Raw genomic sequence first — 24,643 nt, forward strand, 5'->3', positions numbered from 1 at the left:
GATAGCTCGCATCACCACCACGCATCTGGCGCTTTGAGTTGAAGATGCATAGAGCGTGCTGAGTCGTCCTTCACTAGCAAAAATGGTGTCCTCTGCGAAGGCGGCCTTGAACGGGCATGGTTGCATAATCAAGGAGCACCGAAATACCAAGCATCAATGATTGATCATGTCAACCGATAGATGGATGGTGTGATGGGGTAACGGCCATGGCAGTGAAGATTTTGTTTGGGCGTCACTCCTGAGCATTGAATGATTATGACCTTCATATAAGCCCATCCACGAAGAGCTGATTCGGGCTGAGAAATGCAGCTTCAGGAGCCGTTTGCTAGGTTAAGGCACTTTTGTAGGGGACTTGCTCCTACGATGGCAATGAAAGGCAGAGAGGGACGTGGATCTCACAAGACTTGACCGTTGTTTCATTATACAATTGCACGAAGTGACTGCACATTCTGGTAGCTTGGAATACACTCGATTGCATGAAAGCTAGCGGTCCGCCGAATTCCGACTTTGTTCAAGACAACCCAGAAGCCAGCACCTTTCACTAACCATGCCAACTGTCCTATGACGAAGAACGCGCGACCGAATTCCACAACGCGTGGTATCCCATCACTGGTAGTTATCCTCCCCATCATTGCGTCTCTCAGCTCCTCCCAATCTTCAGATACCTACCGGACCAATTCATAGCATGCGAAAGCAATATCCACCGACCGCCATCCCTTTCCTAATATCAATCAACCAGCACGACATCCGTCCTTCGGCAAGATGATCAGCATATTCAAATTTGACGTCGTTGAAAGCACCAGATACCGACTGCCGGAAGCCGTCAAGGCGAGGCGGCTCGTCTTCTTATGGCCTGAAAATTGTACTCACTGACTCTGAGTAGGTCAGATCACTTCTGCACAGTATGCAGCCGAAATTTTTCCAAGTCAAGAAACTCTAGAGAGCCGCTAGACCCACTCAAAAGCGCTATAACTGGCGCTCTAAGTGTAATAGGTTTTTTGTTTCTCCCGCTGCTCGGGACGAGGACTCGTAAAAGTTGCTGAGCCATTGGATATGCGACAGTCATAACATTGATTTCTCTACCAAAGGAGCTTTGATCGAGCACTATCGCGACAGTCACAACTTTTGCGACCGCTGTGCCCGTCACTTCATTTCAGCCGCCGCACGAGAGGAGCGTTATCAGAACTCACGGAGCCACTGGATATGTGAGACTCATGAGGTCGACTACCCAACTTGCAGAGAACTTTACCAGCACTACGAGTCTGATCCCAGCCCTTTTTGGTGCCCCTCGTGCAGCAAAAAATGTGATACACCAAAGCAACTCAGTGACGAGAGTCAAAAGTCCCTATGGATGGCCTAAAAAAAGCGCTGACACGGGTCTAGCATCTCTTGAGCCATCTTCCTCGTAATACCGACTGCTGGGGCTGTTCGAGGCAATTCACCAAATACGCGTTGTTGCTGCAGGATCTCGAGACAGGCACCTGCGTAAAGACGCGTGTTCAACTTGACCAATTCGCCATTCAATGCGAAAAAACGACTACGCAAAAACTGGCTGCGAGCGGTACCTACGTTGGGGAAAACGCCAAAGGCATTTTGCCCGACCTTTATTTCTGTCGCATCCCAAAAGATTCGGGTGTTCTCGGTGCGATAAGGTTTTTGATCAGTATAGTAGCATGATGCGACATATTCAATCCTCATGCCATGATCCGTGGGTTTATCAGTGCCCAGCTTGCAGATCTCAGTATGCAGATCTGAGCAGCCTTCTTCAACATGTTGAGAGTAGTGCCTGCACAGAGGGTGTTAGCTATGGCACGGACAGCATCGTCAAGCTCCTCCATCACCTATGGGAGGCCTTGGGGTGAGGAATTAAGAGCAGCAAGTGCTGTTATGGGACTTACGAAAGAGCTATCCGAGAAAAAAACCAAAGAATTCGGCGCAGGGTGTTGAATACTGTTGAAGACGCTGGCTTCGAGGTAAATATGTTTTGCTTTCGATGTGAGCATCCGGACTGATGGCACCAATGAACAGTCTTTTGTTGTATCATCAAGGGTTCCACCAGACTGGTGCAAGGAGGTTTTGTTTGCGTCTGGGGTCACAACACATGTCTACGGACGCTCGGGGGGATGGGTGCTTCATGGCTCGTGTGGCAATGCATATCGGGATACTCGGGTTACGGGATCTTTTACTTCGCAGTATCTCCTTTCAAGTGCCAGCGTTTGAGCATGTCTACTTCTCAGAAATTGCCAAACTTGGCTCCCTGGCCCGTAAGCAGCACTGGCAGAACAGTGTTGAGCATACTTCAAGTAGTCGAGCTAATAGTATGCCCTGCGACCAGATCTTTTGGCATTGTCATAGCTTTGAATCATAGCACGAGGCAGCAAACTGATGTGGCAAACCGTCGGTAAGTGTTTGAGCTTTTGGCAAAGGTTTTCGCCTCAGGCCTCCCGCTCTCTCAGCCTGCGTTCATCTCAGCCTCAGAATTCCCATGTTTTATGCTTGTTGCCAAAATCTCTCCTGAACGCAGACCCAATTCACCACAGCTCAACAGAAGTCACTCGTCTTTACTGGTGGACTAAATCTCCCTGCATATATTAGTCATCATGATTCTTGTGTACCGACCTCAACCTACTTAATTCACGATCAGGCTGCCATATCGACAATGAAAGCGTGATGGCCCCTGCTGAGCCCAACGTCGATTATTACGCCGTTCTCGCGGTATCAAATGATGCTACCATTGAAGATGTGACTAAGAGCTATCGAAAGCTGGCAAAGATTCGGCATCCAGATAAAAACCTTAACGACGATTCGACAGCTGTGTTCCAGCTTGTAAGTCTTATTCCTTTTCCAAATCGACTGCTACGATTGAAGGCAGCGACTGATACGTGTTGATGAAGCTCCAAAACGCGTATGAGACAATAGGAGACCCCACGAAACGACGAGAATACGATCTAAGATGGTCAGGCATTAGAGATAGTCTACGGGCAAAGCAGGAGTCAGATTGGCGCCAAGCTGAAGCCGCACAGGCGGAAAAAAAGAGGGCAACTGAAGCGAGGGCGAAAGAGCAGGAAAAAGATATTGCACGGCAGGAACGCCTTCGACGTTTGGAACAATTCAGGTGGAAATACGACGATGAGATCTTCGAATTATCTCGGGCGATCAGAAAGCTTGTAGCAGACTTGAAGCGTCTTCAGGACCAGGACGTTGAGGATTCAAGAAAGGAGAAGGAGCGAAATGGTTGGTGGGCATACCTAGCTTCGCCTATCTTAGGCAAAGTGAAAGAAACAGACGAGCAGAAACAAGCACGGGAAAAGACACGTCTACATAGACTAGCCAGTAAGAGCATCAAAGGAAGCGAGTTGAAGGAGAAGGAGACCAGACTCCAAAGGCTGCAAGATGCGCTGCAGAATGTGAACGACAAGATTGCGGCCGAGAAGAAGAAGGCGGAAGATGAGAAGAGAAAAGTGGAAGACGAGGCGAGAGCACGTAGAGTGAGGTTGGAGCAAGAAGCAAGGGATCAAGCAATGCATGAGGTTCGCGAAAGATTGGCCAAAGCTCAGAAAGAACGGGCCGAATGGGCCGCGAAAGTAGCCCGCGAAGCTCAAGCGGCACGAGAGACACAAGAGGCACAAGATCGTGCATGGATGGCGGAAGCGGCGGAGAGACGCCGTAGGGAAGCAGAAGAGCGAGCGCAAGCATTGCGGCAAGCAGAAGAGGCCGCTCGAAAGGCCAGGAAGACACGGAACGATCGGTCTGAACCGGCTACGAAGAGTACTTGTCGACATGATAGGTTCTGGCCGAAGGTAGAGGGAACGCCGATGTGTAGCAACTGTCACACTGTTCAAAGACGCTTTGCGTTCCAGTGTCCCGGCTGCAGAATGGTAGCTTGTGCGAGCTGTCGGCAAACTTTGCGAGGTGAGAATGGAAGGAATGGTGGTGTCTCTGGCCGGCGATATGGTTTTGCCAGCAATGATGATTACGATAGTAATCCCTTTTCTTACGATTACGACTGAGAAGTAAATATAATGAGCATGATTTGTTTAGAAAATCTACAATATCTTTTTCCACCCATCTGCCAAGGGTGCCAACTGCAGCAATAAATGAGGCGTATAGGTTCGCTTTATCTCCAGTAGTCCAGCATATTGAAGGATGATCTTTAAAATTCATCTCCAACATGAACAATGGTCCGAAGGCTACCCTACAGTCCTCACATGTCGGTCCCGTCCTGACCAATTCCCAACTCTTAATGCTTTGCCCAGCAGAGCATATGGATCTATTCAGTAGTACCCAGGTCAAGGAATCTATTCCCGTCACTGTCAGCAATGCTGTAAATCATTCCCTTTTCCGCATGCCCACCAGGACGCCATGCGCCTCTTTCGGGGATTTTTTTTGGCAACTAAACCCAGGAATATCTGAGTAATATGGTACACCGCTTTCTGTTCACCAATCGTATCACTGATAGATTGAAAGCCCAAGGAACAAACAAGTCCAGAACAATTCCTTTGTTGGGGCTGCAAAGGGTGGAAGCACTTTCCCACCTATTCAGAAATGCTGAAGCACATCGAAAGAAATGAATGCCACAACGATTGGACAATATAACATCTCAACGCGCTGGTAAGGAGTTCAATGGCCCAGCGCTATTCATCATTCCAGGGCGAGGAACATGGTTCCGTGCGGGAGCTCCACCACTTATACCAAAGAGGACTGACCATGAACCATATGATAATGTCTTCCTGTGTTCTATCTGTGGGGAAGGCTACTAACGTACCTTAACGCCAAGCGAAAGTTCCTTTCGAAGTGGAAAGAACTGGCTTGCGTTTGCGACTGGGGGAGCGGGCCGGCAGTCCTCCTTTGATCGCCTGTTTCTCCTGCGGCTAGAGAACAGAAACAGCATTCATTCGGTACAGTGGGCTTTAAACCGATTTTCGGGTGATTCTCGTTGGATATCCAGGCAGAAACACTGCCTAGCCTATTCCACCTTGCTAGTGGTGTTCCAGATACTTCAGCCGCTAGGACTTTAGAACCTCGTCGGCACACAATTCATCTGCACGAACCCATGTGATCTGATTGGCGCAAGGGAGATGCTGCAAGAGCCACCCTGTGCCAAAGGACCCTCCTTGGCCCTTTAGGTCGGCAATGGCTCTTACACCAAAATCAGATTTGCAATGCCGCCATGGTATAAGTATGACTCGTATTACCGTTCACAGGCGTGGCGAAAAGCCACACCTTTTGGCGGATTCACGTTCCGATTAGCAAGAAACTGCTTCACACAAAATCCGCCAGGAAATCAGAAACTTGAACAACACTACTATCCATATAGCAGGGCAGGTGTTAGCTCATACCGCGATTGCCGACAGTGCTTTGAGGATCATTACCTTGACGACCAAAAAGGCCTTCGAGGTGAAAGAGTCGAGTGGCCTTCTACCTGCTCAAACAGTACCAACACATGAAAAGGGTGCTAGGGTACCCAAGCTGAACAAACACCTATGCTGGGGTTGTCGACACGACCGCTTCGACACCATACCAGGACTGCCAGGACACGTTGAAGACGAAATGTGCGATGCAGGCTGCAATATCGAGCACATTAAAGCTCTGGCGTTGGGATGCGATGAATCGCAACGATATGTCATTCAGCATCGTCTTCCATGGCTGCTGGCTGGAGCTCCGCCCCATTTCGCAAGAGTAGGGAATTATGCTGAACGCACGAGGGAGTTTGTCTGCCCAAAATGCGAAACCCCATTTGAAAGCAAGGACAGGCTTACTAGACACCTTCGAACGTGTCCTGAGGGCTATCCATTGGTGTTGTGCTGTCCTGAATGCAGCACCAGTACTAGACAGGTTTAGCAACGAATTTCAAAAGAATGATTCAAAGCGGGAACAGCCCTACCCTTCTACCGCTAACCCGATTAGGTAATATTATAGACTTCGACGAAACCTTTATCGAAGAGTTATAAATCTCTTTAAATTTCACTTATTCTTCTTCTTTTATTATATATATATATTATAAACTTCTCTAATAATAAGGCTCTCGTTATAATAATCTTTATAGTTATATTATTAGATTATTAAGCTATAATCGTTACTATACTACGTTATAAATATGTTTTTCTAGTAAAGTATAAGTAGATCGAGTTTAATTAGTTAAATATAACTATAATAGTTTAAATAATTAGAATAACTAAGATATTTCTATAACTGCGATAGTTTAAATAGCTAAGATAATTAAAATATCCTTATAGCTGCGGTAGCTTAACTAGTTAGAATAGCTAAGATATCTTTATAGCTATAATAGTCGAGATATCTCTATAATTGCGATAGTTTAAATAACTACGATAGCTAAGATATCCCTATAGCTGCGATAGCCTAAATAGCTTAAATTATTAAGAGATCTCTATGGCTGCGATAGCCCAAATGACTGAAATAGCTGGGATATTCTAATGGCTGCGATGTGCTCGCAAACAGTGAGGCCATACACAAAACAACGCATGCACAAGTAGATATGTAGATAGATGATTGGGCATATTCAACACTGGGGTAGCTAAGACCTTTTTAGATATGCAAATAGTCCAAAAAAGGCCCCCCAGCGCTAGAAAACTCCCATGTCTGAGCGATATACCCTGGAGTGAAATGAGGCTATATACAGGTATAGGTGGGTGAAAGAAAAATGATATAGCTCTGAAAGAGATGAAATCGAATAAAGAGCCGTTAACAGGTGCAAAATAGGTGGCTATATAGCTCGTACTAGACACCTATCCCCAACCCCTTACCGAGATACCAATAGGGGTATCAACAAGGGTATCAACAGAACGGCTAATCAAACAGCCACCAACGCTATAGCCTCATAATGGACCCACTAACCTATAGTTCCACTATTACGATTAATGCTCGCAAACAGTAAGACTATATACAAAATAACGTATATACAAGTAGATATATAGATAGATAATTAAGTATATCCAACACTAAGGCAGCTAAGACCTTTTTAGATATATAAATAGTTTAAAAAAGGCCCCTCAGCGCTAGAAAACTCTTAAATAACTTAAGATGTTATTTAAAGAGAGTGAAAGTCTCGAGGAGAACTTCTAACGATATTTATCGTAGTAAGTAATAGGAATTAATAGTACTAGCGCGAACAAGCTAAAAGGTGCTAATATTATAATAATACTTTAAGTATATAAATTAAGTAAATAATTATATATAGGCGATAGAAATCTAACTTCTAACGACTTAATAATTAAATCTCGTTATTACTAAGATTAATATTCTATATATAGGAATATCGCGAAGGCGAGGTAAAAGAAGATATATAGAGTCGTTTTAATATAGATTAACTTATTAAAATAAAAAAGAATTTAAAGCAATAGATTCTTAGTAATTAGATACCTTTCTTTCATATTAGCTTTATTATAAAGACGTTGATTATTTATAATAATACGTTATAACTAAGAGTAATAAAATATTAAGAGATTATTAAATCTTATATTTATATAGATTAATCTAAGATCGATAAGATACATCTTTATAGACTTTAACTTAACGCGATAAGTACTTAGATTAATAATTTAGCTTATAAGAGTATTTATAGTTATTAGAAAGAGAGATTAAATCTCTATTAGTGCGTAATAGATTATATAAGATCTTGCTAGAGTTATATATATCTTCCTGGTTTTAGTAATAAGCTCTTATTAGAGAAGTTATATAGTCTCTCGAGATAGTATAGTTTATTTATATTAATATTCTAATAGATCTCGCCCTATTTTAGCGAAGATATAAGACCTTTCAGCTATAGATATACGTTAGCAATTTTTCGATATTAAAAATATAATAGATTATTAATTAGCTGATTAGCCTTCGTAGATATTTAAATAGATATTACTATAATATCGTAAGTAGTTGCTAGTATAGCTATATCGCGTAATAAGGCTATAGCTAGCTCGTATATAGAGGATTTATATAATTTATTAATATATATGTCGTTATCGTAGTAGAGAATTAAGCGAGATTCTTATAACTAATATAGCTATAGCTTTATCGCGTAATAGATAGCCTTTATTTCTTTAAATTATATATCTTTAAAACGGTAATATATAACTATTTTAATACTAAAAACGTCTTTAAACTAAATCGATTAAATATAATCGAGATAGTCGAGAATATAGTCTTCTATATCGAATTTTCTAGATGTATCGATCCATATATACTACGTAACTCGACTATCGATGTGACGTATTAAGGCGATGCTATTCTAGTATTTTAGAAAGGTATTCCACTATAATAAGTCTACTCTTATATCGCCTATAATCTATATAATTATTATAGGCCTTCGAAGGGTATCGAAAAGTCGCCTTAAGAATGCTTTTTCTGGAATTACGACTTTAATAGCGAAAGAGAGGAAGTTAACTATTAACTCGAGCTTCTAATATAAGATAATTATTCTTTTTAGAAGGTTTTTAGTCGTAATTTTTATCTTAGCTAGCTTATCTAAGAAAAGTCTCGCCTATATACGAATACTATCGAATTTAATTTCTAGAAACTCGACTATAAAACCCATAATATTCTTTATATAATTGATTTAAAAGCTTAATTTGTTATATAGTTAATCGAACTATTAGACGTATATAGTTATATTATTATCTAATAAAAGGATTATAAAGAAATCGTCTAGATAGTAAAGCACTATTTTCTATAGAAGAATCGCGATTAAGATTTAAATAAGGGCCTTTACGAAGAGATTAAATAGAAATAATAATATATGTAATTCGAATAATAAATATTATTCTTTTTAATAGCGTTTATTATAATTAAAATTAAGTAGTTATTAATTCGATATAGTAATAAGTATATATCTAAAGGCGTCTTTAAGATCTCTTTTAACGAATTAAGCCCTTAGGCCTTTCTATAGCAATACTACTACTATATTATCGTATATAATATATTCTAATATATCTTACTTCGTCTAAATATCGTTATTAACTAAGTAGTCATATAAGAATAAGAGGTTATAAATTCGTCTTTAATCTCTATTATATTTCGATATTAAATCGAGTGGCGAATAGATATAATAGGGCTTATTCTAAGAATTAACCTCGGTTAGATGATACTACTAGAGCTATTTTTAAAGATCTATCGATAGTATTTAAGGTGTTTAATATACTAATAGATAATTTTAGCTGCGATAAGCTAAGATATAGCCTTAAAAATCTATCTTAGCGCCCTTTCGAAGAATAGCCGAAATAATCTTAATAAATATTAGATTCAAGTAATCGTTTAACTATTTAAATCAATTATTAACTATTAATAATTCTTAATAGAGTAAATCCGAGTTTAATAAGTTATATAGCGCGTATAAAAACCTCTCAGATATATACTATAGCGATTAGGGCATCTGCGAATATTCTAGAAGTTATTTTATCTTAATAATATAATTATCTAATAGTAAATAATTAAAACTACTTATAGCTAGATTTAAGGCCTTAAAGTACTTATCTATCGAATGATTTTACTAATAAATTATATAGATATATAAATAAATATAGCGCTCGCGAAAATAGCTATCTCTATTAAAATTCTTATAAATTCTAATTTCTTTAATAGCAATCTTACTAGGGCTAGACGTATCGGGATTTAGCTTACTATTACCTATATAAGTCTCTTTAAATATAAGAAAATCTCTATAACTCTAATCGTTCGCTTTTTAGACCTTAGAATCGTCTTAATTATTCTAAATATATATAATAATAAAGATAAGATAATAAGCGAGGATAAAGTTAAATTTATAGATAATAGATAACTATAGTAGATAAATAATATACGCATAAAGAGCCTTATTTAAGTCTTTCTTCACGCTAACATATATAAAGCGACTAGCGACTATCGAGTATATATAAAAGTAGTATATTATATAATTATGATTATTAATATTCTTATTCTCCTTAGCTAAGATAGTATATATATAGACTAATTTAGCGAAATTTTTAGTTTTAAAGATCTCGAAGAAGATTTATTTAAAGTACTTAATATTTATACTTCGAAATCTTTTAGCAATATTAAGAAAGAGCTTCTTATCTTTTATATAACGAAAGAGAACCTCTCTTCTTTTTTCTTAATTCGATTTAGAGTTAAATAAATTCGAATTCGATATATTCGAGTAATGATAACGATAATTACGACTATAGCGGCGGTAGTAGCGATATAATTTATAAACTTTACCCTCGTAAAAATAGCGATTATTTCGCTTCTCTTAGATCTTAGATAGTTAAGCTATTAATTCTTAAAGATCTACTTTAATAGTAGATAAGGGCGTTTTATCTATCTAATTTGGGCTTATAATATCCGATAACGTATCGTATATAAGAATATCCTCGCGGAGGGAAGGTATTTTAACCTTAGTAGCCTTGAGAGCCTTTTTGGCCTTAAAGATTTTATTAATCTTATTAGCTACGTTAGAGATCTTTTTAATAATTTTAAAGGCGGGGGTAATATATTTAGCCGCTTTTTTAGACTTAATAATAGCGGCGGAGGCTATTACGAAATATATAAGAGTATAAAGTATATTTATAATAGTTGGATAGTGCTTATAATAGTTAAATAAAGGCTAATTTATATAGACTCAACTATAAAAGAAGAAGAAAAATGATATAACTCTAAAAGAGACGACATCGAATAAAGAGCCGTTAACAGATATAAAATAGGTGGCTATATAGCTCGTACTGGATATTTGTTCTCAACCCCTTATTAGGGTATTAATAGGGGTACTAATAAGGATATTAATAGAATAACTAATTAAATAGCTATTAACGCTATAATCTTATAATAAACCTACTAATCTATAGTTCTACTATTACGAGATAGCTTAATTAGCTAGAATAATTAAAAAGAAAAACCCCCTATAACTGCGATAGTCTAAATAGCTAAAATAACTAAGATATCTTTATGGCTGCGGTAGCCTCGATAGCTAAAGTAATCGAGATATCTCTAAAGTTACGATAGTCTAAATAGGTGATATAGCTAAGATATCTCTATAGCTACGATAGTCTAAATAGCTAGAATTACTAAGACATCTCTATAGCTACGATAGCCCAAATAAGTGGAATAGTTAAGATCTCTTTATAGCTGCGATAGCTAAGATATTCATATAATTGCGATAGCCTAAATAGCTAAAATTATCGAGAGATCTCTATAACTGTAATAGCCTAAATAGGTGAAATTACTAAGAGATCTCTATAGCTGCGATAGTCTAAATAGATAAAATAGTTAAGACCTCTTTATGGCTGCGATAGCTAAGATATTTACATGATTACGATAGCCTAAACAGCTGAAATTATCGAGAGATCTTTATAGCTGTGATAGCCCAAATAGATGAAATTATTAAGAGATCTCTATGGCTGCGATAGTCTAAATAGGTGGAATAGTTAAGACCTCTCTATAGCTACGATAGTTATAGATGAAATAGTTAAAATATCCCCATATCTACGATAGTTGAGATATTCTTATGGCTGCGATAGCTTTAATAGCTGAAATTACTAAGATATTCTTACGGCTGCGGTAGCTTAAGTAGCTGAAATAACTAAGATATCCTTATATCTGCGATAGTTTAAATAGCTGAAATAGCTGTTGAGATAAGATATCGAATAATCTTAATTTATTTAAATATATATCGTTCGATAGATAACTCTTATTTATAGAGATTTAATTAATTATAATCGACGTAGTAGATTCTTCTCTTATATACTTATTATAATGATATATTATAATATAATATTATCTAAATACGCGGAGATAGTAAACTAAATTATAGTAATATTCTTCGCTTATTAAATAGCGATTTAATATAAGATCGTAGAGAGTATATAACGTAAAATTTTAGAGAGTAGGCTTATATTCTTAATACTAAGGGCCTTATTATCGCTTAATTTCTCTATAGTATTCTCCGCATTTATCTATTATAGTAATTTCTTCTCTTATTAAGTATTAAGTTAATATAAGATTATAAAGAGTAGATCTATTATATTACTACTGCTATTAACTATCTCTATAATATTCTCTATACTATATTACTTCTTCTTTTATAGAATATTAGATTAAGTAGTTAAGTAAGTAATTAAGTAAGTAACTAGCTAAGTAACTAGCTAAGTAAAGTAATAAGCTGGCGAGATAGATAGTACTAACTAAGTAATTAATTAAATGGCTCGTAGTTATTATATACTATAAGAATAAGAGATATATATAATAATATCTAGATAGATAAATAGATTATTTCTTTATTTTTATTATATTTAAATAAGTAGTTACGTTAACGCCGTATAAGATAACTTTATAATTAAATTACTATTTTATATTATAAAATAGTAATTTAATTTATAGATAATCGACGAGGCTAATAACTACTCTATATGATTAGCCTATTAAATTATTACCCTTTTCGTTTTAAATCATTCTTTTAAATTACATTGCTAAACCTGTCTAGTAGATCTTTCAGGATCAGTGAACTGGTCGAGCACATAGAGACTTTGGATTGTAGGACAGACCCTGATACCCCTAGCCGGAAGATTTTATTCTCGGGTCTCAAGAAGAAGCTCAAGTACATGCAAGAGCAGCAGAGGCTAAATAAGATTCGGTATGAGCTCAAGCTTGTATGAGCTTCGGACGAGATGCTTGTGGTGGATACAGAGCTCAATAAAATGAGAGGGAAAGATAATGACTAACTAGTTCGAAACTAGAATCTGTGCAAGCGTTGGGTGCGGGCTTCTCAGGAGACCCACTCTCGTAGACGCGAGATCTCTTTATATCGTACATACCGTGTATCGTCATACACAAGATTTCGACCATGAATGGGCTGTCGAAGCAACGACCTTGCTCAACGGCATCGTAATTGGCTCTTCCCTTCTAAGGTCAACGCCAGCGGCCTACGCATTACCCACGAGCGGAGTAATATTGTCATTTCCTGGGCATTCCGTTCGAGTCATCGACGGTTGAAATTGTTGTGCCTTGAGGACCCACCGCTGCGACGGGCCGGCAGCGATAAGGGAGTGTCGGAGCGGCCCCCGGCGTATCTCTAGGCCATCACGACGCCCTGTCCTTTAACCACACCACATCAATGATGACGATCCCCGGCTTGACTGCCATGACCGTAATTGAACGATCCAATCATTGCGATGTCCGAGCTGCATGGTCCACTGCACAGTGTCGGGCTCGAAGCTACCAAGCGGCAAACAGCAGACAACTGCTTCGCTACAATTCTAGCTTGTCTTGCAGAAGCGGGCATCGGTCTGATGCAGAGCTGCTAGGTTTACAGCCCAAATTCAGATACGTCCACCAAGCTACTACCAGTCTAAGCATCTTAACTATACTGTGGAAGTCGGCTCTACCCCATGGTTATCTGAGACCCCCACGGAGATAGCCATGTTGAATACTATGCAGAAGCCCGGCAAGCTGAAATGGAGGTGCAAAGCACAGGGGAGTCGTTTGAGATCATTGTCTAGCGTCATGCAGCGTTGCGCAGAGAGTCGAGGCTGAGCTTCACTCTACGTACTCATACAAATGCCTCGATTCCCACATGTTCAACCGTCTGAATTGATGTGCACTACTGGCACTCAACCGTTGCATGACCCTGATTCAGCACTATGGCAAATTGTGATCAACAGCCACAGAGCGAGGGTGTCCCTCCACTCTCGGGATCTGTGTCTCCTGTCGGGAGGGACACCTATCCGCCTCTGTCCCATGGCCAAGACGAATCCCAGGCATGGTTGGCTTATGATAGGGCAGCGAACTGCTCACCGGCCTCGGCACCACCCGAACCGGTAGATTGTCTAGCAGGAGAGACACGGTCCATGGTTATCGAAGATACATTGCCGAGGCACCGTGGACCATCCTTGAACAAGTTCCAGACGATAATGCAAATGAAAGAGCGGACACGGGCCAAAGCAGACACTAAAACCGAAAGCCACCTTTCGCCAGAGAGCCCAATGTGGAGATCGACCTCTTTGCTATTCGGCCTAGTGGTCTTTGGGTTTATGCTTGCATTGGGTCATCACTCGGTGTTCAACTTCTTGGACGGCAAGCAGGTTTCATCAGACTCTCAAAACTGGGTAAATCGCATATTAAACGGTGATGCGTTGATTGTCAAGACTTGTTGGACTCTGGCGGTCGGTCTGGCCTTTCAACATACCTTGTGGTACAGTTTCCGGCGACATCATATCAAGATTCAGTCAATGGACAAGCTGCTCAATCTACGAAGCGATGTTCTAGGATTCCTATTCTTCGATTTTTTTCGATGCGTCCCAGTCGCCATGGCGCTTGCGACTATCACCTGGTTGTCGCCAGCTCTGCCTGTCGTTGTACCTGGAACTTTATCCGTCGAGGTAAACCAAGATGGTGTCAAGCAGTCACTGCCATGTACGATCCCCACATTCGGTCAAGGCGGGCAACAAAGCGAACTGGGGAACATTGTTATGGATGTCCTCCTTGCCAATGGCATAGCTCCCTTTACATCGCCCTGCGGACTATACCTATCAGCATGTTTTCTACGGGCCTGGAATTGACTGTGAGCCGTATCCGAACTACATGATTATTTCTCAGCCTCGATACAATGCTTCTTAATTAACTTTCCAACTTAACACTTCTGCAAGGGTGGACGAACTGCCGCGCAACTGGAACTCGCCTAGTAGCCCTGATTCCCTTGAGCAAACGTGTCCAATTTACACAGCTGCCGAGGATGATATCTATACCTCAGTTTTCTCAAGGATATGGATACAATACCTGAACAACGAAAGCGTCAGTCCAATCACAGTCTCATCGATGATTGGTTTCGAACCTGCGCAGGTCAACCAAGCCTGGCGGACATTGGCGTGCACCTTTCAAAACACGACGTACTCTCTGAACGTAGTTTTCGAAAACGGGATTCCATCTATCAATACGACGATAGTTTCATCCGCTCCAATGGGTATCGTCGGTCCTATTGACCTCACTGGACCCACAGAGGCGCAGTATCTGGACCCAGCAACAGCACTATTTTCCAGCCTCGCAGGCAGCATTTACGGAGAGACTTCGGAGAACTCTCAGACACCCAGATTAGATTCTCCAATCTCGTGAACATGACAGTGCTAGATGGGATCTAAGCAAATGCCTATCCTAATTCATCCGACAACGAATTTGGGAACTCTAGTGCCTTCTATTGGTCAGTGAGCCATAATTTCATAAATGGAATACCCGAACTCCTCTCGAACATCACGCTTAGTATTATTGCTGCAAATGCACCCACGTGCAACACAACATGCCGCTCACCTACGGCGGAGATCCTCTACGAGTACAACCCAGAGTTCCTCTGGCTTAGCTACGGCCTTGGGCTGTTAGCAACCCTCTGCTGTCTCGCTGCAGGCCTATACGCCCTCCAGCAGAACGGAGTCACAATGGAAAGTACTTTCAGCGATATAGCCGCGGCCACCCGAAACATAGCGCTTGGTCAAGTCCTCGCCGATGAAGGCCACACAGTGGCTGCAAGGAAATCAGAAAGATACTTGAAACAAAGAGTCAGGTATGGAGAGCTTGTGAAGGAGTATGGTGATGTGAAGATACGTTGGGATCATCGAAGGGCGAGAGAAGGGCAGCTTTTGGTTTGCTGGGGCAGGTCACTAGGTTGAAGAACGATTCTTGATCAAGAATCATTCTTCAAATTTGAATATGGGTTCAGGCGACATTTACTGTCATTACATCAGCTCTGATTGGCGAGTGTTTACGTTTGATTTCTCGCTTTTGTGCAAGATCGACAATACTTCCGAAACTCTGGAGCAAGAGCCCCGCCTGCCCATCGAATATAGCTCCTTAAGCTTATCTCTTTCATTTGTAGCCCTCTCATTGAACGTACTCTTAACACAGCTGCATCAGGTCCGGCACTGTGCTCCGTTTCCTTGCGCTCCTATTTCTAGGCCAGCAGCGGAAGGATGGATACAGTCCGTTGAAAGACAGCAGACAGAACGTCTTCGTCCGACTGTCTTCCGAACTGAATGAGACGTTCACGGCCAGATGTTATAGGATTCATCTGCGAAAGTGGCCTGAGTTCGTGCTGAATTAGAGATACTGCGGTTCGCTACAGATCCATTAAAATTTCGCCCATTTCCTCGGATGCTACTAATCAACCTCGCATAATCCGTTCAATGCTTGAAGACTTTACCTACGCCCCCTACACAATAATTAGATGCCTTTCGAACTCGACATCTGATCGGTTGCTACCCGTCCTTAATTCATTTACCAGAACCGATCTTTCGCTTGATTGAGACGATAGAGCGTGTTAAAAAGTGCATCGCCCTTCATTGTCCAGATTCACGCTTGCTTGGTAAGAATTTGAACTATGATATGCAAGGTTCTTTCGGACAGAAGGTGCTTGTTGATGGTGACTTGGAAAATTTAACCGTCCATAATTGTCAGCGTTACAGCGCTTGCCTTGAACGATTGAGGGTACAAAATGAACGAAAACAACTCATCGACCGCTCTGTGACTTCGTCTCCATGCTTTATGTTCACACACTCTTCCCACTGATGTTAGCCTCTCTCGGGCTATGAACCGGCGTCAATATTGCCTGTATTGGGTATGTACCGAAAAATGTGTAAGACATCCCTCATTCTCTCCCAACTATCAGTGTTATCTGACTACCAACTCTGCGCATCATGCTAGTTGCTATTCCATGACTGTAGGTATGTATTGTCGATGTTCAATTGGAAAGCGATCAACAGTGCGAAAGCGAGGCGCTAACAGAAAATGGATTAGCTTGCCAAGACATCAAAAGTTCGCTCCACCCGTTCATGTTCTTCTCTAATCAGATCTCCTCATGATATCATGTCCTCTTGATTTTCTATATCAATTCACCCGAGCCAGAGCCCCCTGGACGTTGCGAAGATGAACTTTGGGTAGGTAGAATCCAAGAAGGAGCGTGGACCAGGCACTAACAACTAGTCCTCCCTCCCACCAGCAGCCCTCTCAGCCGCCATACAATCAACAATTCGGAGGCGAACTTCAAGATAGCTTCAGTCCTTCGCTCCTTCGCCAGCGCCTCAGCGTAACATACAGCGATAAACTATGCTGGTCCGTTCCCCACAAGATGGCGCCCCTTCCTCTCTTGTCGCCTTCTCGCCAGCCACTTATCGATAGCAACATGAACGGCGAGCACTACAAACATGAATGGTCTCGAGCTTGACAGACGCAACGAGTCGCCTATTTCCTACCAGAAGCCAGATGAGAGTGAGAAGTATGCCTACTACCGTCAGCCAAGTGGCGCACAGACGTCGCAGATACCAATGGCATCAGAGCCAGGTCCGCCCAGCAAGCGTTTTTGCGGCCTTCGACCTACCACCTTTATCTTGAGCGCTGCTTTGCCGTAGTCGCGATGCTTGCTATTGTCGCAGCGGGTGTAGGAGGTTCGCTGGCCGCGAAGTGAGGGCATTGGTATGTGACCATCTACCTCTCTTAATCGGATATTCAGCTGACCAAGTTCAGCAATGCCAGCACCATGGCCTAACCTATCACTTCCTACCCTCAAAGCTCCGACAACTCCTCATGTCCCACAACCAACTCCATATCTGCAGCTACCAACGCCACCGAGTCTACCCTGCCGACGAGCGACTGCGATAATCTAAGCAAAACCTACGTCTCCACAATTGGCACACATACCGAATTCAATGTCTACTGCAACTCCGACCTAGACGGTGCTGACTTTCTTGGGGTCTTTGTCTCCTTTTTCGAGGACTGCATGAAGACTTGTGCGAGTTTCAACTACTACCAGACTAGCAATGGGACCCAAACCGCGAATGCAGCCTGTTATGGGATGGCTTTCTATCTAGACTACCATGAGAATCCGCAAGACCTGGGTAGGAGTTGCTTTCTAAATGATGCAAGCGGCATCACTGCGACGCAGAGGGACCACACCAGTGCTGCTTCGTTGATTCAAAGCTTGGCTTGAGGTGGTGTCAGGGATGTTGTCTGGTATGAGGGGGAACATGAATGTAGAGGGTGTCGTGCCATCCTTGTGTGCGATTGGAGTCTGATCGATTGATGAATTCCAATCGAACCACATGACGTTACTTTACTACTGTAGAGTCCACTTTCTGGAACGCGTAAGAAATAGGTTTCACGATACTATTGTTGGTCTGATATACATGCAGCAATGTCGGCAGTTGCGTTTGGGGGCGGAGCTGGTTAGGATTCTACTAATTCCTGGGCTTTTGCATGTGAGAAGTCATGCGATTTGTTGTTTCCTCAGCCTTACGTCAATGCCACGCCACAAAGGCTTTGAGAGCCAAAGCAAATACAGATGTAGGCCTGGCCATCTTGGGAATTGGTTATTACAACCCTGGTGTGCAATGCTAATAATAGAACATCGCTTACTTTGCTCTTTGAGACTCAGCCCTATAGATCTTGAACATGACACTACCTAGCGTTTCATACGCCTCTCCAACCTCGCCAAGCCGACCAAGATACAACACTATTTGACTCTTTGTCGTCCTAGGCATGGATCTTCGCCCTCGTCCATTCTCCTTCCTACTGCATGGTAAAATGGTAACGGCATCTCAAACTGCAGTGATGATCAAGCAAAGGTCCTGCAAAGGTGTGAAGGGGCCCCTCTCGGCAAGCCTGACCAACTCTGTTCGCAGCATCTGGGCTCTGTCCGACTACGCCTACTTCTTGTCGATTTTTGGTAATCTGTAATCTTGCATAATGATACAACCTTCTTGTAACATGTGCCGCCGTTGCTTACTTTTGCCTGTTGATCCTTTCACCGATTCCATAATAAATTCCCCAGTACTTATGTATGACCTGCGTGAGAAGAGTTGTGCTGTGCCCGCCTCCGCCCCATATTCGCTTATCAGTTCTAATATCAACATATCCCCTCTCCACTTCAAGCTGACCTTGAACCATTAATATTTGCTCAATCGTCGCATACCTCCGTTTCTCCTCTCAAACTTCGTCAAAGCTGGGCTCTATTGCTTGCGAATCGCGGTCTTGGCCTGACTGGACATTGTTTTCGGCCGGCCATAGTCATCATTGTTTGTTGATATCAGAAAATGACCGCAGGCTCTCCATTTTAGAACCTATCTACGCGGTTGTGGCTGGAGCAGCTGAAGAGTTACGATGACAGAGATGGGAAAGTCAGAGGCCATGGAGGTTACCGAAGGCACTGCTACACCGGCATCATTACACATGTCCGAGCGATTAGTCGGGGGGAAATTAGACGCTGCAGAGGTCACCGTTACTGAGAGGACCGCTACACCTACCTCACTCCAGACGTCCGAAGGGTCACTTGTCGAAAAGGCACTAGGTGCAGAAAGCATGACCTACCTAAGAGGTTGGCGGCTGCACTTCTTGTCTCTGAGGTCAGGTTCTTTGGACCTTTGTTGTGGCTCCGCTAACGACCCTTCAGCGTGGCCCTTTTGTTCTTCCTTGTCAACATCGAAGTCTCAATCGTCGGGACGTCTCTGATATCGATCACCGACGACTTGCATAGCTTTAAGCAGGGAGGATGGGTTGTAACGGGCTATTTAATCACATATACTAGTAAGATCACGCATGGCTAACGGGTGTATGACGGCCGATTTCTAATTAAGCCGAACAGGCATGATCATCATCTGGGGCAAAATCAGCGACATCTTCGGCCGCAAACAAGCAACGCTGGCCACTACTCTCATCTTCATAATGTTCTCCGCAGGTTGCGGCGCATCACAGACGATGACACAACTGATTGTAAACCGTGTTTTCCAAGGTATCGGAGCCGCAGGTTGCGTCTCAATGGCTTTGACGATCGCTTACGAGATGGTACCTAAAAGCCAGTATCCTTCCATTGCCGCTCAGCTGGCCACAGCAAGCGCACTGGGCAGTTTGGCCGGACCAGTCATTGGCGGTGGTGTCGCTGAGAAGGCGACTTGGAGATGGGTGTTTTTATTGAAGTGAGCATATTCCATCATCACTTGTTCAAGCCTTTGGACTGACATTGAGGGAAGTGTGCCCGCCGGCTTGGTCACCATTATACTCCTCTACCTCTCTGTACCCGCGAATTTCCCGTATCAAGGCCAGCCATTCTACGTCACTCCTGGGTTCCGGCAGAAGATCTCAAAGGCGTCACTAGCCAGACTAGATCTGTCCGGTGCATTTCTCCTTCTGGGAGCTACCTTGCTCCTTGTGACAGTCCTCCTCGAAGCACCGAACGAATTCTCATGGCACTCTAAAACGGCCATCGCGCTCTTTGTGCTATCCGGGGTGCTCGGCTTGCTATTCCTGCTGAACGAGCGCATGGTCACCGGGGACGGTTGGCGCCCAGAGCCAATCTTCCCGTGGCGCTTCCTCTTCAACAGGGCGTGGATCGGTACCTTGATCCTCTCCCTCCTCTCCGGTATTCCCTACAACATCATCGTAATCGACATACCCCAGCGTCTTCAAACCGTCAACGGCATCTCCCCCCTCGGCGCCGGCATCCGTCTAGTCCCTTTCAACTTCATGATCGCACTCGGCTGCATCCTGATCAACGTCTTCGCAATGCGCACGCGCATAGCACCCATCTACCTCGTCTTCGCAGGCTCAATCGTTCAACTCATCGGTCTCTCGCTCTTCTCTACGCTGTCCTCGAATGACATTTTGACGCCTGCTCCATCCGTCATCTACGGCCGGGAAGTCCTCTCCGGGTTCGGTATAGGCATGGTGTGGGGCATGCTCCTCGTCATCCCACCGCACGTCGTCGAGCATCGCGACTTGGCAATCTCCAGCGGTGCGCTCCTCCAGTTCCGCGTCTTTGGCGGCGCCCTCGGCCTCGCGCTCGCTTCGGCGGTCATGAACAGCTACCTCACCTCGCATCTCTCCCACTCAATCGGCTCCGAACATTTGGCAGCAGTGCTGCAGAGTACGGAGGCCATCAAGTCATTCCCACTGGATATGCAGAGGTTGGTCCTGGAGAAGTTTGCAGAGGGGTATGATTTGCAAATGAAGATTTTGGCAGCGTTTGCCGGATTGCAGGTGCTTTGTGTGGGGTTGTTATGGCGGGGAAAGGGGCAAGGGGGGCAGATTTGTGTTGTGTTGGTGGAAGAGAAGGATCTGAGACAGGGGAAGGAGGATGAGGCGCAGAAGAGGGAGAGGAGAGGTCTTGGTGGTTGGTTGGGAGAGTTGGTTTGGAAGCACTTTATAGAGCTTGAGAGGTGATGTGGAGCATCTTGGTGCGTTGGTATGGGAGTTTTGTGTCCTACGATATATATGTTCTTGTCAATATACACTTCTCTTCTACTCACAAAATGCTTCCCTTTCATCTTTCGACATGTTGATTTCAGCTTCCAAATGCTCAACATTTGCCCACAGCCCAGCTGCCATTGCTGCGACAGCAAGTCCATGACGGTCACGGACACGCTGTATGTTAATGAGCTGCCTGATTTATTTCAATTATCAGTTTTGACTTTTGGGGAAAAGATCCTGGGAACACTAGAATTGTGATAGCCACAGACATCCCGGTTCCGGAATCCTCTCGATGACGACTAATCATTGCAATTCAGTTTTTTTTACATACCATATCAAGCCGGTGTGACATCACACTCTCTCGTTTTGCTCCTTTAGCGAACGGGTCTTTTGCTCTTTTTGTCTTCTGCATTTCACATCAAGCTGAACATATATAGTTTCATGCAAGTGATCATCACCACACGGCTTTGAAGATTCTTCAGATGCTCATTTCGCCACAAACGCCTCGTTGAAGTCGACTGCACTTCCTTGTTTACCGCTTGGACTTGACAGTACCGAATTTCTCATACCTTGCTGCATATTGGCAGCGGGTCTGCTAAGCTCGTTGAGGATATGATAGGCCCAATGGGGAACCAATTGGTATTACTCTCGTTAAACATCAACAATCAGCGTTAAAGCGTGCACTAGCGTCATGCGGGCGCAACGTGCAGGAACGGGCCTTCCCCCAAGTGCACCCTGGGACATGGGCTTGCCGCTTGGCACAGTGGTATCCTTTGACTTTGGCAACTTTTGTCCTGAATGCTGTTTTGATGCCTAGAATGACGCGAGATGAGGCAAAACGAAGGAGGTATCTCATCTCGTACCTGGCTCGCTGGCATTATCTTCCTATCTCTCAACGATCAGACGTTTCCCGGAACCTTATGGAATGTCGAAAAAATCGCCCGTTAAGCTGACGGCATGATCAGTGATAGGACACGAGATAGTCTGTGCCAAAACCCTGCATTCTTAACGGTCCGCCCGATGCACACTTATCCAGCGGCAGGTACCGCCTAATCTCTAGAAGCTTCCTCCCATCTTGTTTTATCACCGTTCACCCACATTGAATACAACATCAAACACCAAGTAAAGCGAGAACCGTTCTGCAGAGTATTTGAACTTGCTTGCGTGGAGTTGGGCGTTTGTCCTATGTTCTTGATTGGAGTAGCCCAGATCGAGAACATCGTTTTGTCGTCGAGTCATCATTTCCTGTTCGCCCAGATACGGTTTCCTCCCTCAAACACGCCAGTATGTCGACATCACAGGATCAAGAGACAAACAAGCATCTGTCAAAGAAGCTGCGGACCGCGTGCGACATATGCCACCAAGCTAAAATGAAGTGCTCTGGTGGTACGCCATGTCAAGGATGTCGGGGTTCTGATCATGACTGCATCTACAGCGTCTCCAAACGGATCGGGCGGCCAAAGGGCACAAAGAATAAGCGGACTGCGGACCGGATGAACCGCCAACAATCGGAAAGAGAGCGGAAAACCCATAAGAATGAACGCGAAAGTCAGGTGCCCGCCTCGACGCCATCTCCAGGCCTGGTCTCAAGGGCACAAACGCAGCCGCTAGCATTTGACAACAGCACGGGCCAACAGCCAGCAACAATGGGCAACATATCCATCGACACGCTGCTCGAAGGTGCTGCTCATATCCCCTACTCGCTGCCGAGCTCCGAGGGTCGTGGCCTTTTCGCTGACAATATCAATCGTTGGTATGATTTCGGAGACCTGGCTGAGATCTCCCCTTTGAAGGTAAGCAACAGCATGGTCCCTCTCCATTCTTTGGCTGTGACGAATTTTTGCTGCCTCATACGATGGTATAATATTGGCAGCATCCTAATGTAACGGCAGTCTTCCCTGACCTCGTCTTTCGAACCTATTCGGTCCTTTCCCAACGATAGCCGTTCGCAATATCCTCATAACGATTCAGCATACGTCTCCCCGGGCAGTGTCTTTGGCGAGATGAGAACCGTCGCTCTTGCATCGGTTTCTCCCAACGACATGAACCTAACACCATCGGCCCCTTCGCCGTGCCTGTTTCCGTCACCAGAGTACAACTTCTTTCCAACCATGCGCGACTTCCCTGCTGCCTCAGAGACCTCGAGCAGAGGCGTGCTCAGCCACGACTCCATCTTGTCCTTTCCACCGCGAAGCAGGCTCTCATACCCTGGTTAAGCGTTGTAGAGTGCCGTGTGTGCCAGATAAAAGTCTTTTTCTTGCCAATTATGGGTTTCTGGGCTGTTCTATCAGTGTTAAAAATCTTCGCTCGATATCACAATGCTGTTGTCTCATCCTTGCGGCAAGCATCGGGGATTTACTGGATGAAGTGAAGGCAAGAAATGGGATCTACGAAGCTACGGGAGGAGATCGACTGGCTGTGACGGATATCTCATCTCGCAAGCCTTGGACAAAACGTAGTATACACTGGTGGCTTCCAGGAAGGGTTAAAGACGGCAGGAAAGAAGGGGACTGTTGCCGCGTCTTCCCTTGAGATGTCTTTCTCGGGATAGCCGCCGGCTATGAGGGTTCTTTGTCAAGGAGAAGGAACTCTCGATCGATTTATATGCTTCGAGGGCATGGAAACATGAAAACCGTATTGCTGCTGTCCGTTGAACTGTTGCGGCATTGGCAGGGTTATGCCTCGAACGGGTCGCTTGGGATCAATCTTCCTAACGACATGGTCGATTATGCTGAAAAAAAAAGACTATGAATAGATCAGCTTTCATGCACCAAATTATTGAAGGGTCCCTGTCAGATAGTAGAGTCAACAACAGCTCCGTCTCTGATTAATTAGATTAGCCAACTCGGCACAGACGCTGACTCAGTCCTGGGCGTATATCAACTTTGAGTGATGTATTCGTGTTTGACCGTCTACTGACATTGTTCTCAATATCTTCTTCGCTCTGATCCATCGCGTGAAAGGGGCAGGGAATGTTCATTGGCACCTTCCTTCACTTTGCCGAGACCGAGAGATTGATAAGGCTGAAAGGTGGTGGAAAGCGGTTAGCGGGGACCACTAATGGCATCTTCAAATGACGCCCTGCAAGATTTTGCAACCGAGTCGACCTTTCACCCCGCAACTTCACACAACACGCTCTCGCATCGTACGGTCATGAGCGAGTACGTGACTTTCTCATTCTTCTTTACTCTCACTGAGTAGTGTCGGTGGCTTGCATCACTCGCTACTGAAGAGCCAGCTAGACTAGACTCGTGAGCCAGTCACTGAAGCTTCAACCTCGATTCTGAAGACTTCCAGGATACGAGATCCATCCTCGAGACTCCGACGCTGCCTATTGAAGTATCCTCTATTGCCGCACTAATAAAGCCTTTGGTGCAACTAAGTCATACTTTAACAGCAAGGAAGGTCATCACTGTCACAACATCCGTTCTACCTTCTTCAATTG

The 24,643-nt window shown here is 43.7% G+C and overlaps 5 protein-coding genes across 5 annotated transcripts; all 5 read left to right on the top strand.

Moving 5' to 3' along the window:
• Positions 1–2,670: 2,670 nt before the first annotated feature.
• HO133_001905 (uncharacterized protein) lies at positions 2,671–3,882 on the top strand (the record flags this gene model as incomplete). Its single annotated transcript, XM_037292833.1, has 3 exons — positions 2,671–2,826; positions 2,895–3,768; positions 3,824–3,882. 3 exons carry the CDS (start codon positions 2,671–2,673, stop codon positions 3,880–3,882), a joined length of 1,089 nt encoding a protein of 362 aa, XP_037151372.1.
• Positions 3,883–13,619: 9,737 nt separating this feature from the next.
• On the top strand, positions 13,620–16,066 carry HO133_001906 (uncharacterized protein; the record flags this gene model as incomplete). The annotated part of the gene is made up of 4 exons (XM_037292834.1): positions 13,620–14,380; positions 14,625–15,083; positions 15,233–15,608; positions 15,926–16,066. The coding sequence occupies 4 exons, from the start codon at positions 13,620–13,622 to the stop codon at positions 16,064–16,066; spliced, it is 1,737 nt and encodes a 578-aa protein (XP_037151373.1).
• Positions 16,067–17,165: 1,099 nt separating this feature from the next.
• Positions 17,166–17,947, top strand: HO133_001907 (uncharacterized protein; the record flags this gene model as incomplete). Its single annotated transcript, XM_037292835.1, has 2 exons — positions 17,166–17,301; positions 17,574–17,947. The coding sequence occupies 2 exons, from the start codon at positions 17,166–17,168 to the stop codon at positions 17,945–17,947; spliced, it is 510 nt and encodes a 169-aa protein (XP_037151374.1).
• A 1,178-nt stretch (positions 17,948–19,125) lies between these two features.
• On the top strand, positions 19,126–21,171 carry HO133_001908 (uncharacterized protein; the record flags this gene model as incomplete). Its single annotated transcript, XM_037292836.1, has 4 exons — positions 19,126–19,358; positions 19,406–19,539; positions 19,598–19,928; positions 19,983–21,171. 4 exons carry the CDS (start codon positions 19,126–19,128, stop codon positions 21,169–21,171), a joined length of 1,887 nt encoding a protein of 628 aa, XP_037151375.1.
• Positions 21,172–22,484: 1,313 nt separating this feature from the next.
• Positions 22,485–23,414, top strand: HO133_001909 (uncharacterized protein; the record flags this gene model as incomplete). Its single annotated transcript, XM_037292837.1, has 3 exons — positions 22,485–22,543; positions 22,634–22,991; positions 23,091–23,414. The coding sequence occupies 3 exons, from the start codon at positions 22,485–22,487 to the stop codon at positions 23,412–23,414; spliced, it is 741 nt and encodes a 246-aa protein (XP_037151376.1).
• Positions 23,415–24,643: the final 1,229 nt, after the last annotated feature.

The sequence above is a fragment of the Letharia lupina genome (genome assembly GCF_014066315.1).
Source record: "Letharia lupina isolate WasteWater1 chromosome Unknown contig_13, whole genome shotgun sequence".
In the NCBI taxonomy this organism is placed as follows: Eukaryota; Fungi; Ascomycota; class Lecanoromycetes; order Lecanorales; family Parmeliaceae; genus Letharia; species Letharia lupina.